The sequence below is a fragment of the Mustelus asterias genome, chromosome 2 (assembly GCF_964213995.1).
Source record: "Mustelus asterias chromosome 2, sMusAst1.hap1.1, whole genome shotgun sequence".
Classification (NCBI taxonomy): domain Eukaryota; kingdom Metazoa; phylum Chordata; class Chondrichthyes; order Carcharhiniformes; family Triakidae; genus Mustelus; species Mustelus asterias.
In genome coordinates this window covers 896,988-922,079 of record NC_135802.1, presented here as the reverse complement: position 1 = coordinate 922,079, position 25,092 = coordinate 896,988, and the positions used below count along the sequence as shown (strand labels likewise).

General features: G+C 53.3%; 1 protein-coding gene across 16 annotated transcripts in view; it reads left to right on the top strand.

The window, feature by feature from the left end:
* The window catches only part of LOC144504463 (plectin-like), a 745,079-nt gene that overhangs the window by 644,431 nt on the left and 75,556 nt on the right, over window positions 1–25,092 (top strand). For all 16 annotated transcript variants that reach the window (XM_078229777.1, XM_078229768.1, XM_078229848.1 and 13 more), the window contains 5 exons: window positions 1,234–1,338; window positions 4,410–4,505; window positions 8,725–8,850; window positions 10,384–10,536; window positions 16,875–17,029. In XM_078229777.1, coding sequence (XP_078085903.1) covers window positions 1,234–1,338; window positions 4,410–4,505; window positions 8,725–8,850; window positions 10,384–10,536; window positions 16,875–17,029 — 635 coding nt within the window. The remainder of the gene's footprint in view (window positions 1–1,233; window positions 1,339–4,409; window positions 4,506–8,724; window positions 8,851–10,383; window positions 10,537–16,874; window positions 17,030–25,092) is intronic.

The window sequence follows — 25,092 nt, the reverse complement described above, 5'->3', positions numbered from 1 at the left end:
TGATCGAAGACAGAGGGTGGTGGTGGATGGAAAATTTTCGGATTGGAGGCAGGTTGCTAGCGGAGTGCCGCAGGGATCAGTGCTTGGTCCTCTGCTCTTTGTGATTTTTATTAATGACTTAGAGGAGGGGGCTGAAGGGTGGATCAGTAAATTTGCTGATGACACCAAGATTGGTGGAGTAGTGGATGAGGTGGAGGGCTGTTGTAGGCTGCAAAGAGACATAGATAGGATGCAAAGCTGGGCTGAAAAATGGCAAATGGAGTTTAACCCTGATAAATGTGAGGTGATTCATTTTAGTAGGACTAATTTAAATGTGGATTACAGGGTTAAAGGTAGGGTTCTGAAGACTGTGGAGGAACAGAGAGATCTTGGGGTCCATATCCACAGATCTCTAAAGGTTGCCACTCAAGTGGATAGAGCTGTGAAGAAGGCCTATAGTGTGTTAGCTTTTATTAACAGGGGGTTGGAGTTTAAGAGCCGTGGGGTTATGCTGCAACTGTACAGGACCTTGGTGAGACCACATTTGGAATATTGTGTGCAGTTCTGTTCACCTCACTATAAGAAGGATGTGGAAGCGCTGGAAAGAGTGCAGAGGAGATTTACCAGGATGCTGCCTGGTTTGGAGGGTAGGTCTTATGAGGAAAGGTTGAGGGAGCTAGGGCTGTTCTCTCTGGAGCAGAGGAGGCTGAGGGGAGACTTAATAGAGGTTTATAAAATGATGAAGGGGATAGATAGAGTGAACGTTCAAAGACTATTTCCTCGGGTGGACGGAGCTATTACAAGGGGGCATAACTATAGGGTTCATGGTGGGAGATATAGGAAGGATATCAGAGGTAGGTTCTTTACGCAGAGAGTGGTTGGGGTGTGGAATGGACTGCCTGCAGTGATAGTGGAGTCAGACACTTTAGGAACATTTAAGCGGTTATTGGATAGGCACATGGAGCACACCAGGATGATAGGGAGTGGGATAGCTTGATCTTGGTTTCAGATAAAGCTCGGCACAACATCGTGGGCCGAAGGGCCTGTTCTGTGCTGTACTGTTCTATGTTCTATGTAACTCCTGGAAACAGGGCCTCAAACTTAGAGCAGGGGCAGGAGGGGTGTCTCGGTGACTCGGGAGGAGGTCTCGGTGAGGCCGGGGGGGGGGTTTTGGAGAGGCCGGAGGGGGGGTCTCGGTGAGATGAGGGGGGTCACAGTGAGTGTGTTTGATCTCTCTGGCTCTTTCTGTGTCAGGGGCTGATGAAGGAACTGGAACTAAAGGAGAAGAAGGTGAACAGCATCCAGAACACGGGGGACAAACTGCTCCGTGACGCCCACCCAGCCAAACAGACCATCGAGGTAATGACACACCGACTGATCACACATTCACACCGACCCAACCCCACTGCTCACTCACTCTCTCACACCCACACTCTCTCTCTCTCAATCTCTCCCCCCCATCCTCTGTCTGCCTGTGTCGCTCTCTCTCTCTCTCTGTCTCTCCCTCTCTGTCTCTCTATCCCTCTGTCTGTCTGTCTCTCCCTCTGTCTCTCTCTCTATCCTTCTTCCCCACCAGCTGTCTATCCCTCTCTTTCATTTTCTCTCTCTCTCTCTCTCTCCCCCACTTCGCACCACCCTCCATCTGTTTCTCTCCATCCCCACACACCCTCACTCCCTGTGTCTCTCACACACCATCACTCCCCGTCTGTCACACACCCTCACTCCCTCTCTCACATACCCTCACTCCCCTCTCTCTCTCACACACCATCACTCTCCCTCTGTCACACACCCTCACTCCCCTCTCTCTCACACACCATCACTCCCCGTCTGTCACACACCCTCACTCCCTCTCTCACATACCCTCACTCCCCTCTCTCTCTCACACACCATCACTCTCCCTCTGTCACACACCCTCACTCCCCTCTCTCTCTCACACACCCTCACTCCCCTCTCTCTCTCACACACCATCACTCTCCCTCTCTCACACACCATCACTCTCCCTCTGTCACACACCCTCACTCCCTCTCTCTCTCTCACATACCCTCATTCCCCTCCATCTGTTTCACACACCTTTACTCCCTCTCTCTTACTCCCCTGAGGAAGTGGAGGGATGGGTTGGTAAGTTTGCTGACGACACCAAGGTAGGTGGTGTTGTGGATAGTTTGGAGGGATGTCAGAAGTTGCAGCGAGACATAGATAGAATGCAAGACTGGGCGGAGAAGTGGCAGATGGACTTCAACCCGGATAAGTGTGTGGTGATCCATTTTGGCAGATCCAATGGGATGAAGCAGCAATATAATATGAAGGGTACCATTCTTAGCAGTGTAGAGGATCAGAAGGACCTTGGGGTCCGGGTCCATAGGACTCTTAAATCGGCCTCGCAGGTGGAGGATGCGGTCAAGAAGGCGTACGGCGTACTGGCCTTCATTAATCGAGGGATTGAGTTTAGGAGTCGGGAGATAATGCTGCAGCTTTATAGGACCCTGGTTAGACCCCACTTGGAGTACTGCGCGCAGTTCTGGTCACCTCATTACAGGAAAGATGTTGAAGCCATTGAAAGGGTGCAGAGGAGATTTACAAGGATGTTGCCTGGATTGGGGGGCATGCCTTATGAGGATAGGTTGAGGGAGCTTGGTCTCTTCTCCCTGGAGAGACGAAGGATGAGAGGTGACCTGATAGAGGTTTACAAGATGTTGAGAGGTCTGGATAGGGTAGACTCTCAGAGGCTATTTCCAAGGGCTGAAATGGTTGCTACGAGAGGACACAGGTTTAAGGTGCTGGGGGGTAGGTACAGAGGAGATGTCAGGGGTAAGTTTTTCACTCAGAGGGTGGTGGGTGAGTGGAATCGGCTGACGTCGGTGGTGGTGGAGGCAAACTCGTTGGGGTCTTTTAAGAGACTTCTGGATGAGTACATGGGATTTAATGGGATTGAGGGCTATAGATAGGCCTAGAGGTGGGGATGTGATCGGCGCAACCTGTGGGCCGAAGGGCCTGTTTGTGCTGCTATGTTCTATGTTCCCCCTCACTCCCTCTCTCTCTCTCACACACCCTCACTCCTCCCTCTCTCTCACACACCCTCACTCCGCCTCTCTCTCTCTGTCACCCACCCTCACTCTCCCTCTCTCTCTCACACACCCTCACTCCCCCTCTCTCTCTCACACACCCTCACTCCCTCTCTCTCTCTCACACCCTCACTCCTCCCTCTCTCTCACACACCCTCACTCCGCCTCTCTCTCTCTCTCTCACCCACCCTCACTCTCCCTCTCTCTCTCACACACCCTCACTCCTCCCTCTCTCTCACACACCCTCACTCCGCCTCTGTCTCTCTCTCTCACATACCCTCACTCCCCCTCTCTCTCTGTCACCCACCCTCACTCCCCCCTCTCTCTCACATACCCTCACTCCCCCTCTCTCTCTCTCACATACCCTCACTCCCCATCTCTCTCTCTCTCTTTCTCTCACCCACCCTCACTCCCCCTCTCTCTCTCACACACCCTCACTCCCCCTCTCTCTCTCTCACACACCCTCACTCCCCCCTCTCTCTCACACACCCTCACTCCCCCCTCTCTCTCACACACCCTCACTCCCCCTTGTCTCTCACACCCTCACTCCCCCCTCTCTCTCACACACCCTCACTCCCCCTCTCTCTCTCACACACCCTCACTCCCCCTCTCTCTCTCTCACACACCCTCACTCCCCCCTCTCTCTCACACACCCTCACTCCCCCCTCTCTCTCACACACCCTCACTCCCCCTTCTCTCTCACACCCTCACTCCCCCCTCTCTCTCACACACCCTCACTCCCTCTCTCACATAGAAATATAGAAACATAGAAGATAGGAGCAGGAGGAGGCCATTCGGCCCTTCGAGCCTGCTCCACCATTCAACACCATCATGGCTGATCATCCAACTCAATAGCCTAATCCTGCTTTCTCCCCATAACCTTTGATCCCGTTCACCCCAAGTGCTATATCCAGCCGCCTCTCTCACACTCCCTCACACCCTCTCTCACACACTCCCACTCCCTCTCTGTCACATACCTTCACTCCCTCTCTCTCACACACTCTCACTCCCTCACTCATTCTCTCTCACACACCCTGTCTCATTCTCTCTCTCACATACTCTCTCTCTCTCTCACACCCTCACTCCCTCTCTCTCACACACACTTCCTCACTCCCTCTCTCTCTCTCATGCACTCTCTCTCACACCCTCACTCTGTCTCTCTCTCTCACACCCTCACTCCCTCTCTCTCACACACTTCCTCACTCCCTTTCTCTCTCTCTCTCTCACACACACTCCCTCTCTCTCTCCCTCTCTCTCACTCTCTCTCTTTCTCTCTCTCTCTCTCTCACTCTCTCTCGCACTCTCTCTCTCTCTCACACACACCCTCACTCTCTCTCCTCTCTCATGGTGTCTTTTTCACTCCCTCAGGCCTTCATGGCTGCTCTGCAGACGCAGTGGAGCTGGATCCTGCAGCTGTGCTGTTGCATTGAGGCTCATCTGAAGGAGAACACTGCCTATTTCCAGGTACAGTCTGCAGCTCCCACAATAAACCTCTTGTTGAATCTACATATGCAAACCACATGTTTTTCTTATTGTTTAAAACCCACAGCCACTCACATTGTTGGGACATTACATTGGGGAAGAACTTGTCCATGCCACCCCGCCCAGTTTTGACAACTGAGCTCGTCCCAATTGCCCACATTTGGCCTGTAACCCTCTATACCCATTTTACCCATGTAACTGGTCCCTGAGGCACACCTGGAGGTCACAGGCCTCCAGATTGAAAAATAACCCTCGACAACCACACTCTGTCCTATGTCGTCAAGCCAATTTTGTATCCAATTGTTTATTTATTTATCTATTAGTCAAAAGTAGGCTTACATTAACAGTGCAATGAAGTTACTGTAGAAATCCCCCAGTCGCCACACTCGGCGCCTGTTCGGGTACACTGAGGGAGAATTTAGCATGGCCCAATGCACCCTAGCCAGCTCGTCTTTGGATTATGGGTGGGGAAACCGGAGCACCCAGCGGAAACTCCACGCAAACACCGGGAGAATGTGCAAACTCCACACAGACAGTGACCCAATCGAATCAAACCCGGGTCCCTGTCGCTGTGAGGCAGCAGTGCTAACCACTGTGCCACCGTGCCCCCGGGAATCGAACCCGGGTCCCTGTCGCTGTGAGGCAGCAGTGCTAACCACTGTGTCACCGTGCCCCCGGGAATCGAACCCAGGTCCCTGGCGCTGTGAGGCAGCAGTGCTAACCACTGTGCCACCGTGCCCCCGGGAATCGAACCCGGGTCCCTGGCGCTGTGAGGCAGCAGCGCTAACCACTGTGTCACCGTGTCCCCGGGAATCGAACCCAGGTCCCTGGCGCTGTGAGGCAGCAGTGCTAACCACTGTGCCACCGTGCCCCCGGGAATCGAACCCGGGTCCCTGGCGCTGTGAGGCAGCAGTGCTAACCACTGTGTCACCGTGCCCCCGGGAATGGAACCCGGGTCCCTGGCGCTGTGAGGCAGCAGTGCTAACCACTGTGTCACCGTGCCCCCGGGAATGGAACCCGGGTCCCTGGCGCTGTGAGGCAGCAGTGCTAACCACTGTGTCACCGTGCCCCCGGGAATCGAACCCGGGTCCCTGGCGCTGTGAGGCAGCAGTGCTAACCACTGTGTCACCGTGCCAGATCCCGTGAGATTTATGTAAGTATGTAAGAACTGTGTAAATGAGTTATATATTCGGCCATGGATGTGGGCATTGCTGGCTGGGCCAGCATTTATTGCCCATACCTGAGGGCATTTCTGAGTCAACCACATTGCTGTGGCTCTGGAGTCACATGTAGGCCAGACCGGGTAAGGACGGCAGATTTCCTTCCCTAAAGAACATTAGTGAATCAGATGGGTTTTTATGATAATCGATAATGGTTTTGTGGTCATCAGTAGACTTTTAATTGAATTGAAATCAAATTTCTCCATCTGCCACGGTTGTGTTTGAAACTAGGTCCCCAGAGCTTTCCCCTGGCTCTCTGAATGACTAATCCATTGATAAATCTGATTGAAGTTTTTGAGTATGTAACCAAGTGTGTGGATGAGGGTAGTGCGGTTGATGTAGTTTATCTGGATTTCAGCAAAACCTTTGACAGAGCCCCACATAGGAGACTTATTAAGAAGGCAAATGCACATGGGATACAGGGTGATCTGACAAGGTGGATACATAATTGGCTTAGCGGTAGGAAACAGAGGATGGTGACAGACGGCTGCTTGAGTGACTGGAGGCCAGTGACCTCGATTAGGTCTCCTCTCATCCTACGTCTCTCCAAGGAGAAAAGACCGAGCTCCCTCAGCCTATCCTCATAAAGTTGCTAAAGAAGATTGGGTCACACGGAATTGGGGGTAGGGTGTTAGCGTGGATTGGGGATTGGCTATCCAACAGGAAGCAGAGAGTCGGAATAAATGGGTGCTTTTCTGGTTGGCAGATGGTAACTAGTGGCGTGCCGCAGGGATCGGTACTGGGGCTTCAACTATTTACCATTTATATAGACGATTTGGAGGAGGGGACTGAGTGTAGGGTAACAAAGTTTGCAGACGACACAAAGTGGAAAAGTGAATCGTGTGGAGGGCGTAGAAGGTCTGCAGAGAGATTTGGACAGGCTGAGTGAGTGGGCGAGGATCTGGCAGATGGAGTATAACGTTAACAAATGCGAGGTTATTCAGTTTGGAAGAAATAATAGCAAATTGGATTATTATCTAAATGGAAATAAATTACAACATGCTGCTGTGCAGAGGGACCTGGGGGTCCTTGTGCATGAGACGCAAAAACCCAGTCTGCAGGTGCAACAGGTGATCAAGAAGGCAAATGGGATGTTGGCCTATATCGCAAGGGGGATAGAATATAAAAGCAGAGATGTCTTGCTGCATCTGTACAGGGCATTGGTGAGGCCGCAGCTGGAATACTGTGTGCAGTATTGGTCCCCTTATTTGCGGTCGGCTTATGAAGAAAGTAAGGATGTGTGGGATAGAGGGAAAGTTGGCCGATTGGATACGTAACTGGCTATCTAACAGAAGACAGAGGGTGGTGGTGGATGGAAAATTTTCGGACTGGAAACCGGTTACCAGCGGAGTGCCACAGGGATCAGTGCTGGGTCCTCTGCTATTTGTCATTTTTATTAATGACTTGGAGGAGGGGGCTGAAGGGTGGATCAGTAAATTTGCTGATGACACCAAGATTGGTGGAGTAGTGGATGAGGTGGAAGGCTGTTGTAGGCTGCAAAGAGATATAGATAGGATGCAGAGCTGGGCTGAAAAATGGCAAATGGAGTTTAACCCTGACAAATGCAAGGTGATTCATTTTGGTAGGACAAATTTAAATGTGGATTACAGGGTCAAAGGTAGGGTTCTGAAGAATGTGGAGGAACAGAGAGATCTTGGGGTTCATATCCATAGATCTCTGAAGGTTGCCACTCAAGTGGATAGAGCTGTGAAGAAGGCCTATAGTGTGTTGGCGTTCATTAACAGGGGGTTTGAGTTTAAGAGCCGTGGGGTTATGCTGCAACTGTACAGGACCTTGGTGAGACCACATTTGGAATATTGTGTGCAGTTCTGGTCACCTCACTACAAGAAGGATGTGGAGACACTGGAAAGAGTGCAAAGGAGATTTACCAGGATGCTGCCTGGTTTGGAGGGTAGGTCTTATGAGGAAAGGTTGAGGGAACTTGGGCTTTTCTCTTTGGAGCAGAGGAGGTTGAGAGGAGACTTGATAGAGGTTTATAAGATGATGAGGGGTATAGATAGAGTGAACGTTCAAAGACTATTTCCTCGGTTGAATGGAGCGGTAACTCGGGGGCATATCCATAGGGTTCATGGTGGGAGATATAGGAAGGATGTCCGAGGTAGGTTTTTTACTCAGAGAGTGGTTGGGGTGTGGAATGGACTGTCTGCAGGGATAGTGGAGTCAGAAACTTTAGGAACATTTAAGAAGCTATTGGATAGACGCATGGAGTACTTCTGGATGATAGGGAGGAAATAGCTTGATCTGGGTTTCAGACAAAGCTCGGCACAACATTGTGGGCCGAAGGGCCTGTTCTGTGCTGTACTGTTCTATGTTCTATGATATATTGGCCTTGGAGGGAGTGCAGAGAAGGTTCACCAGGTTGATACCAGAGATAAGGGGTGTTGATTATGAGGAGAGACTGAGCAGATTGGGTTTGTACTCGTTGGAATTTAGAAGGCTGAGGTGGGATCTTATAGAGACCTATAAGATAATGAAGGGGCTGGATAGGGTAGAGGTGGAGAGATTCTTTCCACTTAGAAAGGGAACTAGAGGGTACAGCCTCAAAATAAAGGGGGGGTCAGTTTAGGACAGAGTTGAGGAGGAACTTCTTCTCTCAGAGGGTGGTGAATCTCTGGAATTCTCTGCCCACTGAAGTGGTGGAGGCTACCTCGCTGAATATGTTTAAAGCGCGGATGGATGGATTTCTGATCGGTAAGGGAATTAGGGGTTATAGGGATCAGGTGGGTAAGTGGAACTGATCCACTTCAGATCAGCCATGATGTTATTGAATGGCAGGGCAGGCTCGAGGGGCTAGATGGCCTACTCCTGCTCCTATTTCTTATGTTCTTAGGTCAGAGCCACCGGCCGATAATCATTAAGGCACGCTGCTTGGTTTTTCTTCGGTATCGGGATGATGATCCCGGTTATTGTGGATTGTTGGCTGGATTTTTCTGTACTAACGCTTGAATCTCTCTGTGCAGTATTTCTCTGATGTGAAAGATTCTGAGAACTTCCTCAAGAAGCTACAGGACTCGATAAAGAAGAAATATTCATGTGATCGTTCAATCACTGTGACGCGCCTCGAGGATTTACTCCAAGATTCTATAGTAGGTGGCAACTGACCATGTGATTGCCCCACCCTGCGTCAGCTCTGACCCCCAACCCCCCCGACCTGCCCACAACCCCAACACTCCCCCGACCCCCACAACCCTGACCCTCCCGACCCTGACCCTGAGACCTCCCTGACCCCGACAACCCCCGACCCCGACACCCCCCCCGACCCTTATAACCCCCCGACCCCAACACCCCCTGACCCGGACACCCCCTGACCCGGACACCCCCTGACCCCGACACCCTCCCGACCCCAACACCCCCGACCCTGACACCCCCTGACCCTGACACCCCCTGACCCTGACACCCCCTGACCCTGACACCCCCTGACCCTGACACCCCCTGACCCCGACACCCCCTGACCCCAACGCCCTCCCGACCCCGACACCCCCCGACCCCGACACCCCCTGACCCGGACACCCCCTGACCTCGACACCCCCTGACCCCGACACCCCCCCGACCCCAACACCCCCCGACACCAACACCCCCCGACCCCGACACCCTCCCGACCCCGACACCCCCCGACCCCGACACCCCCTGACCCGGACACCCCCTGACCCGGACACCCCCTGACCCGGACACCCCCTGACCCCGACACCCCCCGACCCCAACACCCCCCGACCCCAACACCCCCCGACCCCGGCACCCCCTGACCCTGCCACCCCCGACACCCCCTCCGACCCCGACACTCCCTCCGACCCGGAGAACCCCCTGACCCCAACACCCCCCGACCCCGACACCCCCGACCCCAACACCCCCCAACCCCGGCACCCCCTGACCCTGCCACCCCCGACACCCCCTCCGACCCCGACACTCCCTCCGACCCTGAAACCCCCCCCGACCCTCAGAACCCCCTGACCCCAACACCCCCTGACCCCGACACACCCTGACCCCAACGCCCTCCCGACCCCGACACCCTCTGACCCTGACACCCTCTGACCCTGACACCCTCTGACCCTGACACCCTCTGACCCTGACACCCCCTGACCCCGACACCCCCCCGATCCCGACAGCCCCTCGACTCTGACACCCCCCCGACCCCGACACCCCCGACCCCAACACCCCCCGACCCCGGCACCCCCTGACCCTGCCGCCCCCGACACCCCCTCCGACCCTGACACTCCCTCCGACCCCGACACCCCCCCAACTGTGATAACCCCCATGACTTGCAGGGGATCACCAATTAACTGCCTTTGAGCTCGTTGAATACGAGCTCCCTGGGGTTTGGTAATTAGCCAACCAGGTGGAACTGGTATACCGAACCCTGTATAAAGCAAGACCCTGAGAGGGTCCTTAAACCTTTAGTCCCACTTGGGACCGGTTGTGTTCACCATAGGCTTGTGGTTATTGTTTATTTTCATTTAGTGCAATAAAGCATGGTTCCTTTACAGCTGACTCCTTGAGTTAGTGTACCAACCCTAACACCTCCAACCTCCCTGTAGTTCCCTGACTCCAATACCTATCCCTTGGCTCCCTGACCTCTGATCCTCCCCCCAATACTAACAGCTTGTGTTTCCGCTGGTTTTCAGGAAGAAAAGGAACAACTTTCTGATTATAAATCACACCTGACTGGCCTCAGCAAGAGAGCGAAGACTATTGTGCAACTAAAACCTCGCAATCCAGCTCACCCATTGAAGGCCAATCTCATGGTAGAAGCTGTGTGTGACTACAAACAGATGGAGGTAACGGAGGTGGAGGGGGAACGAGAAAGAATTCCAGGTGCAGAGAAAGCAAGGATGAGAGAGGCGGAGCGTGGAAGAGGGAGAAGTAAAGAGGGAGCATGAGAGAAATAGGGAGTCAGATAGGGAGACACAGACAGAATGATGGAGACAGAAAGAGAGAGATGGAGAGATAGAGAGATGGAAGGCGATATTGAGAGAGTGAACAAGATTTAGCATCAATCTTCATTATAGAGGATACAAGTAACATTCCAGAAATAGCTGTAAATTAGGAAGTGGATGGGAAGGAGGAATGCAGGAAAATTGCAATGACTAAGGAAGTGGTATTGAACAAATTGGTGGTCTGTGGGCTGACGACGCCCAGGTCTGGAGGCACTTCACCTAAGGTCTTGAAAGAAGTGTCTAATGTGATAGTTGATGCATTGGTTTTAATTTTCCAAAAGTCCTGAGATTTAGGCAAGGGTACATTAGATTGGAAGGTACAAATGTAACTCCTTTATTCAAGAAGGGAGAGAGACAGAAAGTGAGAAACTGCAGGCCAGTTAGTCTAACACCTGTCACAGGGAAAATAGAAGCCATTATTAAAGATGTGAGAGCAGGGCACTTGGAAAATTCAAGATAACCGGGTGAAGTCAACACGGTTTTGTGAAAGGGAAATCATGTTTTATCAACTGATTGGAGTTCTTTGAAGGAGTAACGTGTGCTGTGGGTAAAGGAGAATCGTTGGGAAAAGTGTGCGGTACTCAGCTTCCCTGAAAGCATTTGATAATGTGCCACATCAAAGGCTATTGATGTGAAAATAAAAATAAAAGTTCATGGTATAGGGGGTGACATCTTGGCATGGATAGAAAATTATCCAGCTACCAGGAAACAGAGAGTTGGCATCAATAGTTCTGTTCCAGTTGGCAGAATGTGACCAGTGGAAGCAGAGTCATTGTTTTCAAGAAAGAGATCAGTGCTGGGACCTCAACATTTTACAATTCATATAAATGACTATTATCTAAATGGCTAGAGATTGTAGAACTCTGAGGTGCAGAGGGATCTGGGTGTCCTGGTGCAGGATCACAAAAGGCTAGTTTACAGGTACAGCAAGTAATTTGGAAAGCTAATAGAATGGTGTTGTTTATTGTGAGGGAAATTGATTATAAAAGTCGAGAGGTTATGCTTCAGTTGTACAGGACACTGGTGTCACCACATCTGGAGACCACATCAGAATTGATCTCCTTCTTTAAGGAAAGATGTAAATACAGTTGAAACAGCTCGGAGGTTTGCCAGACTAGTACCAGGAACGGGTAGGTTGTCTTGTGAGGCGAGGCTTCTATCCACTGGAGTTTAGGAGAGAAAGAGGTAATTTGATTGAAACATAAAGGATCCTGAGGGTGGATGTGGAGAGGATGTTTCCACTTGAGGGAGAATCTGGAACTAGAGCTCACTGTTTAAAAATAAGGGACCACCAATTTGAGACAGAGGGAGGAGAAATGTTTTCTGTTCCAGGGTGGTGAGCCTCTGGAATTCTCTTCCCCAAAAGGCACTGGAAGCAGAGTGGGAAGCAGGTGCCGTGGGGAGCAAGCAAACGGGTGGGTGCCATTGGGAACAGGTGGGTGGGTGCCATTGGGAGCGGGAGGGTGTTTGCTGTTGGGAGCAGGTGGGTGGGTGCTGTTGGGAGCAGGTGGGTGGGTGCTGTTGGGAGCAGGTGGGTGGGTGCTGTTGGGAGCAGGTGGGTGGGTGCTGTTGGGAGCAGGTGGGTGGGTGATGTTGGGAGCAGGTGGGTGGGTGCTGTTGGGAGCAGGTGGGTGGGTGCTGTTGGGAGCGAGCGAGTGCTGTTGGAAGCAGGTGGGTGCTGTTGGGAGCAGGTGGGTGGGTGCTGTTGGGAGTGAGCGGGTGCTGTTGGGAGCGGGTGGGTGCTGTTGGGAGCAGGTGGGTGCTGTTGGGAGCAGGTGGGTGGGTGCTATTGGGAGCAAGCAGGTGCTGTTGGGAGCAGGTGGGTGGGTGCTGTTGGGAACAGACGGGTGCTGTTGGGAGCGAGCGAGTGCTGTTGGGAGCGGGTGGGTGGGTGCTGTTGGGAACAGGCGGGTGCTGTTGGGAGCGGGTGGGTGGGTGCTGTTGGGAGCGAGCAGGTGCTGTTGGGAGCGGGTGGGTGGGTGCTGTTGGGAGCGAGCAGGTGCTGGTGGGAGCGGGTGGGTGGGTGCTGTTGGGAGCAGGTGGGTGGGTGCTGTTGGGAGCAGGTGGGTGGATGCTGTTGGGAGCGGGTGGGTGGGTGCTGTTGGGAGCGGGTGGGTGGGTGCTGTTGGGAGCAGGTGGGTGGGTGCTGTTGGGAGCGGGTGGGTGGGTGCTGTTGGGAGCGGGTGGGTGGGTGCTGTTGGGAGCAGGTGGGTGGGTGCTGTTGGGAGCAGGTGGGTGGGTGCTGTTGGGAGCAGGTGGGTGGGTGCTGTTGGGAGCGAGCGAGTGCTGTTTCTTCATACCAAAATTTACCAAAATTCGCTGGACTCTGGGGTGATTCCCGCAGATTGGAAAACAGCAAATGTGACGCCACTGTTTAAAAAAGGAGGTAGACAAAAGGCGGGTAACTATAGGCCGGTTCGCTTAACTTCTGTAGTAGGGAAAATGCTTGAATCTAACATCAAGGAAGAAATAGCGAGACATCTGGATATAAATTGTCCCATTGGTAAGACGCAGCATGGGTTCATGAAGGGCAGGTCATGTTTGACTAATTTGGTGGAATTCTTTGAGAACATTACATGTGCAGTGGACAATGGGGAACCTGTGGGTGTGGTGTATCTGGACTTCCAGAAGGCATTTGACAAGGTGCCGCACCAAAGACTGCTGCATAAGATAAAGGTGCACAGTGTTATAGAACATAGAACACTACAGCGCAGTACAGGCCTTCGGCCCTCGATGTTGCGCCAACCAGTGGAACCAATCTAAAGCCCCTCTAATCTACACTATTCCAATATCATCCATATGTTTATCCAATAACCATTTGAATGCTCTTAATGTTGACGAGTCTACGACAGCTGCAGGCAGGGCATTCCATGCCCTTACTACTCTCTGAGTAAAGAACCTACCTCTAACATCTGTCCTATATCTCTCACCCCTCAATTTAAAGCTATGTCCCCTCGTGCTAGCCATCACCATCCAAGGAAAAAGGCTCTCACTATCCACCCTATCTAATCCTCTGATCATCTTGTATGCCTCTATTAAGTCACCTCTTAACCTTCTTCTCTCGAACGAAAACAACCTCAAGCCCCTCAGCCTTTCCTCATACAATTTTCCCACCATACCAGGCAACATCCTGGTAAACCTCCTCTGCACCCTTTCCAACACTTCCACATCTTTCCTATAATGCGGCGACCAGAACTGTACGCAATACTCCAAATGCGGCCGCACCAGAGTTTTGTACAGTTGCAGCATGACCTCCTGGCTCCGAAACTCAATCCCTCTACCAATAAAAGCTAACACACCGTACGCCTTCTTAACAACCCTATCAACCTGGGTGCCAACTTTCAGGGATCTATGCACATGGACACCCAGATCCCTCTGTTCATCCACACTACCAAGTATCTTACCATTAGCCCAGTACTCTGTATTCCTGTTACTCCTTCCAAAGTGAATCACCTCACACTTTTCTGCATTAAACTCCATTTGCCACCTCTCAGCCCAGCTCTGCAGCTTATCTATGTCCCTCTGTAACCTGCCACTTCCCTCCGCACTGTCTACAACTCCACCGACTTTAGTGTCATCCGCAAATTTACTAATCCATCCTTCCACGCCCTCATCCAGGTCATTAATAAAAATGACAAACAGCAGTGGCCCCAAAACCCATCCTTGCGGTACACCACTCGTAACTGAACTCCAGGATGAACATTTCCCATCAACCACCACCCTCTGTTTTCTTACAACTAGCCAATTCCTGATCCAAACCGCTAAATCACCCTCAATCCCATGTGTCCGTATTTTCTGCAAAAGCTTACCATGGGGAACCTTATCAAACGCTTTGCTGAAATCCATATACACCACATCAACCGCTTTACCCTCGTCCACCTCTTTGGTCACCTTCTCAAAGAACTCAATAAGGTTTGTGAGGCACGACCTACCCTTCACAAAACCGTGCTGACTATCCCTAATCAAATTATTCCTTATTATAAATCCTATCTCTTATAATCCTTTCCAATACTTTGCCCACAACAGAAGTAAGGCTCACTGGTCTAAAATTACCAGGGTTGTCCCTACTCCCCTTCTTGAACAAGGGGACAACATTTGTTATCCTCCAGTCTTCTGGTCTTCTGGCACTGTTCCTGTAGACAATGACGACACAAAGATCCAAGCCAAAGGCTCTGCAATCTCCTCTCGAGCCTCCCAGAGAATCCTAGGATAAATCCCATCCGGCCCAGGGGACTCATCTATTTTTGCCCTTTCCAGAATTGCTAACACCTCCTCCTTATGAACATCAATCCCATCCAGTCCAACAGCCTGCATCTCAGTACTCCCCTCGACAACACTGTCCCTCTCCAGTGTGAATACCGACGAAAAATATTCATTTAGTGCCTCTCCTACCTCTTCAGACTCCACGCACAACTTCCCACTCCTGTCCTTGACTGGCCCTAATCTTACCCTAGTCATTCTTTTACTCCTGACATACCTATAGAAAGCTTAAGGGTTTTCCTTGATCCTACCTGCCAAAGACTTCTCATGTCCCCTCCTGGCTCTTCTTAACTCTTTCTTTAGGTCCTTCCTGGCTAACTTGTAACTCTCAAGTGCCCTAACTGAGCCTTCACGTCTCATCTTAACATAAGTCTCCTTCTTCCTCTTCACAAGAGATTCAACCTCCTTAGTAAACCACAGTTCCCTCACACGTCTGCTTCCTCCCTGCCTGACAGGTACATATTTATCAAGGACGCGTAGTAGCTGTTCCTTGAACAAGTTCCACATTACAATTGTGCCCATCCCCTGCAGTTTCCTTCCCCAACCTATGCCACCTAAATCTCGCCTAATCGCATCATAATTTCCTTTCCCCCAGCTGTAACTCTTGCCCTTTGGTATATACCTATCCCTTTCCATTGCTAAGGTAAACGTAATCGAATTGTGGTCACTATCACCAAAGTGCTCACCTACCTCCAAATCTAACACCTGGCCTGGTTCATTACCCAGTACCAAATCCAATTATGGGTAATGTATTAGCATGGATAGAGGATTGGTTAACTAACAGAAAGCAAAGAGTGGGGGTAAATGGGTGTTTTTCTGGTTGGCGATCAGTGACTAGTGATGTGCCTCAGGGATCAGTGTTGGGACCGCAATTGGTTATGATTTACACAGATGATTTGGAGTTGGGGACCAAGTGTAGTGTGTCAAAATTCACAGATGACACTAAGATGGGTGGCAGAGCAAAGTGTGCAGAGGACGCTGAAAGTCTGCAAAGGGATATAGTTAGTCTAAGTGAGTGGGTGAGGGTCTGGCAGATGGAGTACAATGTTGGTAAATGTGAGGTCATCCATTTTGGTAGGAATAACAGCAAAATGGACTATTATTTAAAGGGTAAAAAATTGCAGCATGCTGCTGTGCAGAGGGACCTGGGTGTCCTTGTGCAGGAATCACAAGGAGTTGGTTTGCAAATGCAGCAGGTTATTAAGAAGATAAATGGAATTTTGTCCTTCATTGCGAGAGGGATGGTGTTTGAAAACAGCGAGGTTATGTTGCAGCTGTATAAGGTGCTGGCGAGGCCACACCTGGAGTACTGTGTACAGTTTTGGTCTCCTTACTTGAGAAAGGATATACTGGCACTGGAGGGGGTGCAGAGGAGATTCACGAGGTTGATTCCGGAGTTGAGAATGTTGGCCTATGAGGAGAGACTGAGTAGACTGGGGCTATACTCATTGGAATTCAGAAGAATGAGGGGAGATCTTATAGAAACATATAAGATGAAGGGAATAGATAAGGTAGAAGCAGGGAAGCTGTTTCCATTGCGGGTGAAACTAGAACTAGGGGGCATAGCCTCAAAATAAGGGGAAGCAGATTTAGGACTGAGTTGAGGAGGAACTTCTTCACACAAAGGGTTGTGAATCTGTGGAATTCCCTGCCCAGTGAAGCAGTTGAGGCTACCTCATTGAATGTTTTTAAGGCAAGGAGAGATAAATTTTTGAACAGTGAAGGAATTGAGGGTTATGGTGAGCGGGCGGGTAAGTGGAGCTGAGTTCAGGAAAAGATCAGCCATGATCTTATTGAATGGCGGAGCAGGCTCGAGGGGCCAGATGGCCGACTCCTGCTCCTAGTTCTTATGTTCTTTGTTCTTATGTATACCAATGGCAGCAGTAGTCACTGAGGTGTTTGTCTTTGTCTCCTCTCAGATCATGGTGAATAAAGGCGATGAGTACATCCTGCTGAATAACAGCCAACCCAAGAAATGGAAAGTTGTTGGTCCATCAGGAAATGAAGCTCTTGTTCCCTCTGTCTGCTTCACCGTCCCTCCCCCAAACAAAGAAGCCTTGGATGCAATGAGCAGGTAATTATCGGCCCGTGACTCTGCTAAGGACTTTACTGGACGTGCCTGTGACTGCACAGGGCGAGATGTCCCATCCACGGGGCACAATCTGCTGTCTGCCTCGCAGACACCCCACCTTCCCCATCTGGCCCCCATTGGGGCTGCTATTCCCCAAGGTGTGCTGAACAATCAGAGGGCCAGCAGCGCTCCTCCCCTCCTGTGGACCCATTGCCCATACTCAGATGAGTGGCCTCGGGCTCTGTTAGGTAGCGGGAGGGGGGATTACCAAATGGGTGCTTCCTGTTCCTGTGGTAACTCAGTGGGCTAAAGAGCGACAGAGTGTCCTATCGGGAGGCCCCTCCACCATCGCACAGCTCTTTCCTTGGCACTAAAATTAAATAGCATGGCCTCAGGACTGTGCACAGGAAGTCAGGACTGCGCACAGGAAGTCAGGACTGCGCACAGGAAGTCAGGACTGCGCACAGGAAGTCAGGGCTGCGCACAGGAAGTCAGGGCTGCGCACAGGAAGTCAGGACTGCGCACAGGAAGTCAGGACTGCGCACAGGAAGTCAGGGCTGCGCACAGGAAGTCAGGGCTGCGCACAGGAAGTCAGGGCTGCGCACAGGAAGTCAGGACTGCGCACAGGAAGTCAGGACTGCGCACAGGAAGTCAGGACTGCGCACAGGAAGTCAGGACTGCGCACAAGAAGTCAGGACTGCGCACAGGAAGTCAGGACTGCGCACAGGAAGTCAGGACTGCGCACAGGAAGTCAGGGCTGCGCACAGGAAGTCAGGACTGCGCACAGGAAGTCAGGACTGCGCACAAGAAGTCAGGACTGCGCACAGGAAGTCAGGACTGCGCACAGGAAGTCAGGACTGCGCACAGGAAGTCAGGACTGCGCACAGGAAGTCAGGGCTGCGCACAGGAAGTCAGGACTGCGCACAGGAAGTCGGCTGCGCACAGGAAGTCAGGGCTGCGCACAGGAAGTCAGGACTGCGCACCGGAAGTCAGGGCTGCGCACAGGAAGTCAGGACTGCGCACAGGAAGTCAGGACTGCGCACAGGAAGTCAGGACTGCGCACAGGAAGTCAGGACTGCGCACAGGAAGTCAGGACTGCGCACAGGAAGTCAGGACTGCGCACAGGAAGTCAGGGCTGCGCACAGGAAGTCAGGGCTGCGCACAGGAAGTCAGGGCTGCGCACAGGAAGTCAGGACTGCGCACAGGAAGTCAGGACTGCGCACAGGAAGTCAGGACTGCGCACAGGAAGTCAGGGCTGCGCACAGGAAGTCAGGGCTGCGCACAGGAAGTCAGGGCTGCGGACAGGAAGTCAGGGCTGCGGACAGGAAGTCAGGACTGCGCACAGGAAGTCAGGACTGCGCACAGGAAGTCAGGACTGCGCACAGGAAGTCAGGACTGTGCACAGGAAGTCAGGACTGCGCACAGGAAGTCAGGACTGCGCACAGGAAGTCAGGACTGCACACACAGACTCGGGGCCGCGCACACGCTCCCGGGTTCAGACACACGCTCCCGAGCTCAGACACACGCTCTCGGTTTCAGACACACGCTCCCGAGTTCAGACACACACTCCCGGGTTCAGACACACACTCTCGGGTTCAGACAGAAACTCTCGGGCTCAGACACACACTCTCGGGCTCAGACACACACTCTCGGGTTCAGACACACACTCTCGGGTTCAGACACACACTCTCGGGCTCAGACACACGCTCTCGGGTTCAGACAAACACTCTCGGGCTCAGACACACACTCTCGGGTTCAGACACACACTCTCGGGCTCAGACACACACTCTCGGGCTCAGACACACACTCTCGGGCTCAGACACACGCTCTCGGGTTCAGACACACGCTCTCGGGTTCAGACACACACTCTCGGGTTCAGACACACACTCTCGGGCTCAGACACACACTCTCGGGCTCAGACACACACTCTCGGGTTCAGACACACTCTCTCGGGTTCAGACACACACTCTCGGGTTCAGACACACACTCTCGGGTTCAGACACACACTCTCGGGTTCAGACACACACTCTCGGGTTCAGACACACACTCTCGGGTTCAGACACACACTCTCGGGCTCAGACACACACTCTCGGGTTCAGACACACACTCTCGGGTTCAGACACACACTCTCGGGTTCAGACACACACTCTCGGGTTCAGACACACACTCTCGGGTTCAGACACACACTCTCGGGCTCAGACACACACTCTCGGGTTCAGACACACACTCTCGGGTTCAGACACACACTCTCGGGTTCAGACACACACTCTCGGATTCAGACACACTCTCTCGGGTTCAGACACACACTCTCGGATTCAGACACACTCTCTCGGGTTCAGACACACGCTCTCGGGTTCAGACACACGCTCTCGGGTTCAGACACACTCTCTCGGGTTCAGACACACACTCTCGGGCTCAGACACACACTCTCGGGTTCAGACACACACTCTCGGGTTCAGACACACACTCTCGGGTTCAGACACACACTCTCGGGTTCAGACACACTCTCTCGGGCTCAGACACACACTCTCGGGCTCAGACACACACTCTCGGGTTCAGACACACACTCTCGGGTTCAGACACACACTCTCGGGTTCAGACACACACTCTCGGGTTCAGACACACACTCTCGGGTTCAGACACACACTCTCGGGTTCAGACACACACTCTCGGGTTCAGACACACACTCTCGGGCTCAGACACACACTCTCGGGCTCAGACACACACTCTCGGGCTCAGACACACACTCTCGGGTTCAGACACACACTCTCGGGTTCAGACACACACTCTCGGGTTCAGACACACTCTCTCGGGTTCAGACACACTCTCTCGGGCTCAGACACACACTCTCGGGCTCAGACACACACTCTCGGGTTCAGACACACACTCTCGGGTTCAGACACACACTCTCGGGTTCAGACACACACTCTCGGGCTCAGACACACACTCTCGGGTTCAGACACACACTCTCGGGTTCAGACACACACTCTCGGGTTCAGACACACACTCTCGGATTCAGACACACACTCTCGGGCTCAGACACACACTCTCGGGCTCAGACACACACTCTCGGGCTCAGACACACACTCTCGGGCTCAGACACACACTCTCGGGCTCAGACAGACTCTCTCGGGTTCAGACACACACTCTCGGGCTCAGACACACACACTCGGATTCAGACACACACTCTCGGGTTCAGACACACACTCTCGGGCTCAGACACACACTCTCGGGCTCAGACAGCCACTCTCGGGTTCAGACACACACTCTCGGGTTCAGACACACACTCTCGGGTTCAGACACACACTCTCGGGTTCAGACACACACTCTGGGGCTCAGACACACACTCTCGGGTTCAGACACACACTCTCGGGTACAGACACACACTCTGGGGCTCAGACACACACTCTCGGGTTCAGACACACACTCCCGGGTTCAGACACACACTCTCGGGCTCAGACACACACTCTCGGGTTCAGACACACACTCTCGGGTTCAGACACACACTCTCGGGCTCAGACACACACTCTCGGGTTCAGACACACACTCTCGGGTTCAGACACACACTCTCGGGCTCAGACACACACTCTCGGGTTCAGACACACACTCGCGGGCTCAGACACACACTCGCGGGCTCAGACACACACTCGCGGGCTCAGACACACACTCTCGGGCACAGACACACACTCTCGGGCACAGACACACACTCTCGGGTTCAGACACACACTCTCGGGTTCAGACACACACTCTCGGGTTCAGACACACACTCTCGGGTTCAGACACACACTCTCGGGTTCAGACACACACTCTCGGGTTCAGACACACACTCTCGGGCTCAGACACACTCTCTCGGGTTCAGACACACTCTCTCGGGCTCAGACACACACTCTCGGGTTCAGACACACACTCTCGGGTTCAGACACACACTCTCGGGTTCAGACACACACTCTCGGGTTCAGACACACACTCTCGGGTTCAGACACACACTCTCGGGTTCAGACACACACTCTCGGGTTCAGACTCACACTCTCGGGTTCAGACACACACTCTCGGGTTCAGACACACACTCTCGGGTTCAGACTCACACTCTCGGGTTCAGACACACACTCTCGGGTTCAGACACACACTCTCGGGTTCAGACTCACACTCTCGGGTTCAGACACACACTCTCGGGTTCAGACACACACTCTCGGGTTCAGACACACACTCTCGGGCTCAGACACACACTCTCGGGTTCAGACACACACTCTCGGGTTCAGACACACACTCTCGGGTTCAGACACACACTCTCGGGTTCAGACACACACTCTCGGGCTCAGACACACACTCTCGGGCTCAGACACACACTCTCGGGCTCAGACACACACTCTCGGGCACAGACACACACTCTCGGGCTCAGACAGACACTCTCGGGCTCAGACACACACTCTCGGGTTCAGACACACACTCTCGGGTTCAGACACACACTCTCGGGTTCAGACACACACTCTCGGGCTCAGACACACACTCTCGGGCTCAGACACACACTCTCGGGCTCAGACACACACTCTCGGGCTCAGACACACACTCTCGGGCTCAGACACACACTCTCGGGTTCAGACACACACTCTCGGGCTCAGACACACACTCTCGGGCTCAGACACACACTCTCGGGTTCAGACACACACTCTCGGGCTCAGACACACACTCTCGGGTTCAGACACACACTCTCGGGTTCAGACACACACTCTCGGGCTCAGACACACACTCTCGGGTTCAGACACACACTCTCGGGTTCAGACACACACCCTCGGGCTCAGACACACACTCTCGGGTTCAGACACACACTCTCGGGTTCAGACACACACTCTCGGGTTCAGACACACACTCTCGGGCTCAGACACACTCTCTCGGGTTCAGACACACACTCTCGGGTTCAGACACACACTCTCGGGTTCAGACACACGCTCTCGGGCACAGACACACACTCTCGGGCTCAGACACACACTCTCGGGTTCGGACACACACTCTCGGGCTCTGACACACACTCTCGGGTTCAGACACACACTCTCGGGCTCAGACACACACTCTCGGGCTCTGACACACACTCTCGGGTTCAGACACACTCTCTCGGGCTCAGACACACACTCTCGGGCTCTGACACACACTCTCGGCTTCAGACACACTCTCTCGGGTTCAGACACACACTCTCGGGCTCAGACACACGCTCTCGGGTTCAGACACACACTCTCGGGTTCAGACACACACTCTCGGGCTCAGACACACACTCTCGGGTTCAGACACACACTCTCGGGTTCAGACACACACTCTCGGGTTCAGACACACACTCTCGGGTTCAGACACACACTCTCGGGTTCAGACACACACTCTCGGGTTCAGACACACACTCTCGGGTTCAGACACACACTCTCGGGTTCAGACACACACTCTTGGGTTCAGACACACACTCTCGGGCTCAGACACACACTCTCGGGTTCAGACACACACTCTCGGGTTCAGACACACACTCTCGGGTTCAGACACACACTCTCGGGTTCAGACACACACTCTCGGGTTCAGACACACACTCTCGGGTTCAGACACACACTCTCGGGTTCAGACACACACTCTCGGGTTCAGACACACACTCTCGGACTCAGATACACACACTCTCGGGCTCAGACACACACTCTCGGGTTCAGACACACACTCTCGGGCTCAGACACACACTCTCGGACTCAGACACACACTCTCGGGTTCAGACACACACTCTCGGGTTCAGACACACACTCTCGGGTTCAGACACACTCTCGGGCTCAGACACACACTCTCGGGCTCAGACACACACTCTCGGGCTCAGACACACACTCTCGGGCTCTGACACACTCTCGGGTTCAGACACACACTCTCGGGTTCAGACACACACTCTCGGGTTCAGACACACACTCTCGGGCTCAGACACACACTCTCGGGTTCAGACACACACTCTCGGGTTCAGACACACACTCTCGGGTTCAGACACACACTCTCGGGCTCAGACACACTCTCTCGGGTTCAGACACACACTCTCGGGTTCAGACACACACTCTCGGGTTCAGACACACGCTCTCGGGCACAGACACACACTCTCGGGCTCAGACACACACTCTCGGGTTCAGACACACACTCTCGGGCTCTGACACACACTCTCGGGTTCAGACACACACTCTCGGGCTCAGACACACACTCTCGGGCTCAGACACACACTCTCGGGCTCTGACACACTCTCTCGGGCTCAGACACACACTCTCGGGCTCTGACACACACTCTCGGGTTCAGACACACTCTCTCGGGTTCAGACACACACTCTCGGGCTCAGACACACGCTCTCGGGTTCAGACACACACTCTCGGGTTCAGACACACACTCTCGGGCTCAGACACACACTCTCGGGTTCAGACACACACTCTCGGGTTCAGACACACACTCTCGGGTTCAGACACACACTCTCGGGTTCAGACACACACTCTCGGGTTCAGACACACACTCTCGGGTTCAGACACACACTCTCGGGTTCAGACACACACTCTCGGGTTCAGACACACACTCTCGGGTTCAGACACACACTCTCGGGTTCAGACACACACTCTCGGGCTCAGACACACACTCTCGGGTTCAGACACACACTCTCGGGTTCAGACACACACTCTCGGGCTCAGACACACACTCTCGAGCTCAGACACACACTCTCGGGCTCAGACACACACTCTCGGGCTCAGACACACACTCTCGGGTTCAGACACACACTCTCGGGTTCAGACACACACTCTCGGGTTCAGACACACACTCTCGGGCTCAGACACACACTCTCGGGCTCAGACACACACTCTCGGGTTCAGACACACACTCTCGGGTTCAGACACACACTCTCGGGCTCAGACACACACTCTCGGGTTCAGACACACACTCTCGGGTTCGGACACACACTCTCGGGCACAGACACACACTCTCGGGCTCAGACACACACTCTCGGGCTCAGACACACACTCTCGGGTTCAGACACACACTCTCGGGTTCAGACACACACTCTCGGGCTCAGACAGACACTCTCGGGTTCAGACGCACACTCTCGGGCTCAGACACACACTCTCGGGTTCAGACACACACTCTCGGGTTCGGACACACACTCTCGGGCACAGACACACACTCTCGGGCTCAGACACACACTCTCGGGCTCAGACACACACTCTCGGGTTCAGACACACACTCTCGGGTTCAGACACACACTCTCGGGCTCAGACAGACACTCTCGGGTTCAGACACACACTCTCGGGTTCAGACACACACTCTCGGGTTCAGACACACTCTCGGGTTCAGACACACACTCTCGGGTTCAGACACACACTCTCGGGCTCAGACACACACTCTCGGGTTCAGACACACACTCACGGGCTCAGACACACACTCTCGGGCTCAGACACACACTCTCGGGCTCAGACACACACTCTCGGGCTCAGACAGACACTCTCGGGCTCAGACACACACTCTCGGGTTCAGACACACACTCTCGGGTTCAGACACACTCTCGGGTTCAGACACACACTCTCGGGTTCAGACACACACTCTCGGGCTCAGACACACACTCTCGGGCTCAGACACACACTCTCGGGCTCAGACACACACTCTCGGGTTCAGACTCACACTCTCGGGCTCAGACACACACTCTCGGGCTCAGACACACACTCTCGGGCTCAGACACACACTCTCGGGCTCAGACACACACTCTCGGGTTCAGACACACACTCTCGGGCTCAGACACACACTCTCGGGTTCAGACACACACTCTCGGGTTCAGACACACACTCTCGGGTTCAGACACACACTCTCGGGCTCAGACAGACACTCTCGGGCTCAGACACACACTCTCGGGTTCAGACACACACTCTCGGGTTCAGACACACTCTCGGGTTCAGACACACACTCTCGGGTTCAGACACACACTCTCGGGCTCAGACACACACTCTCGGGCTCAGACACACACTCTCGGGCTCAGACACACACTCTCGGGTTCAGACTCACACTCTCGGGCTCAGACACACACTCTCGGG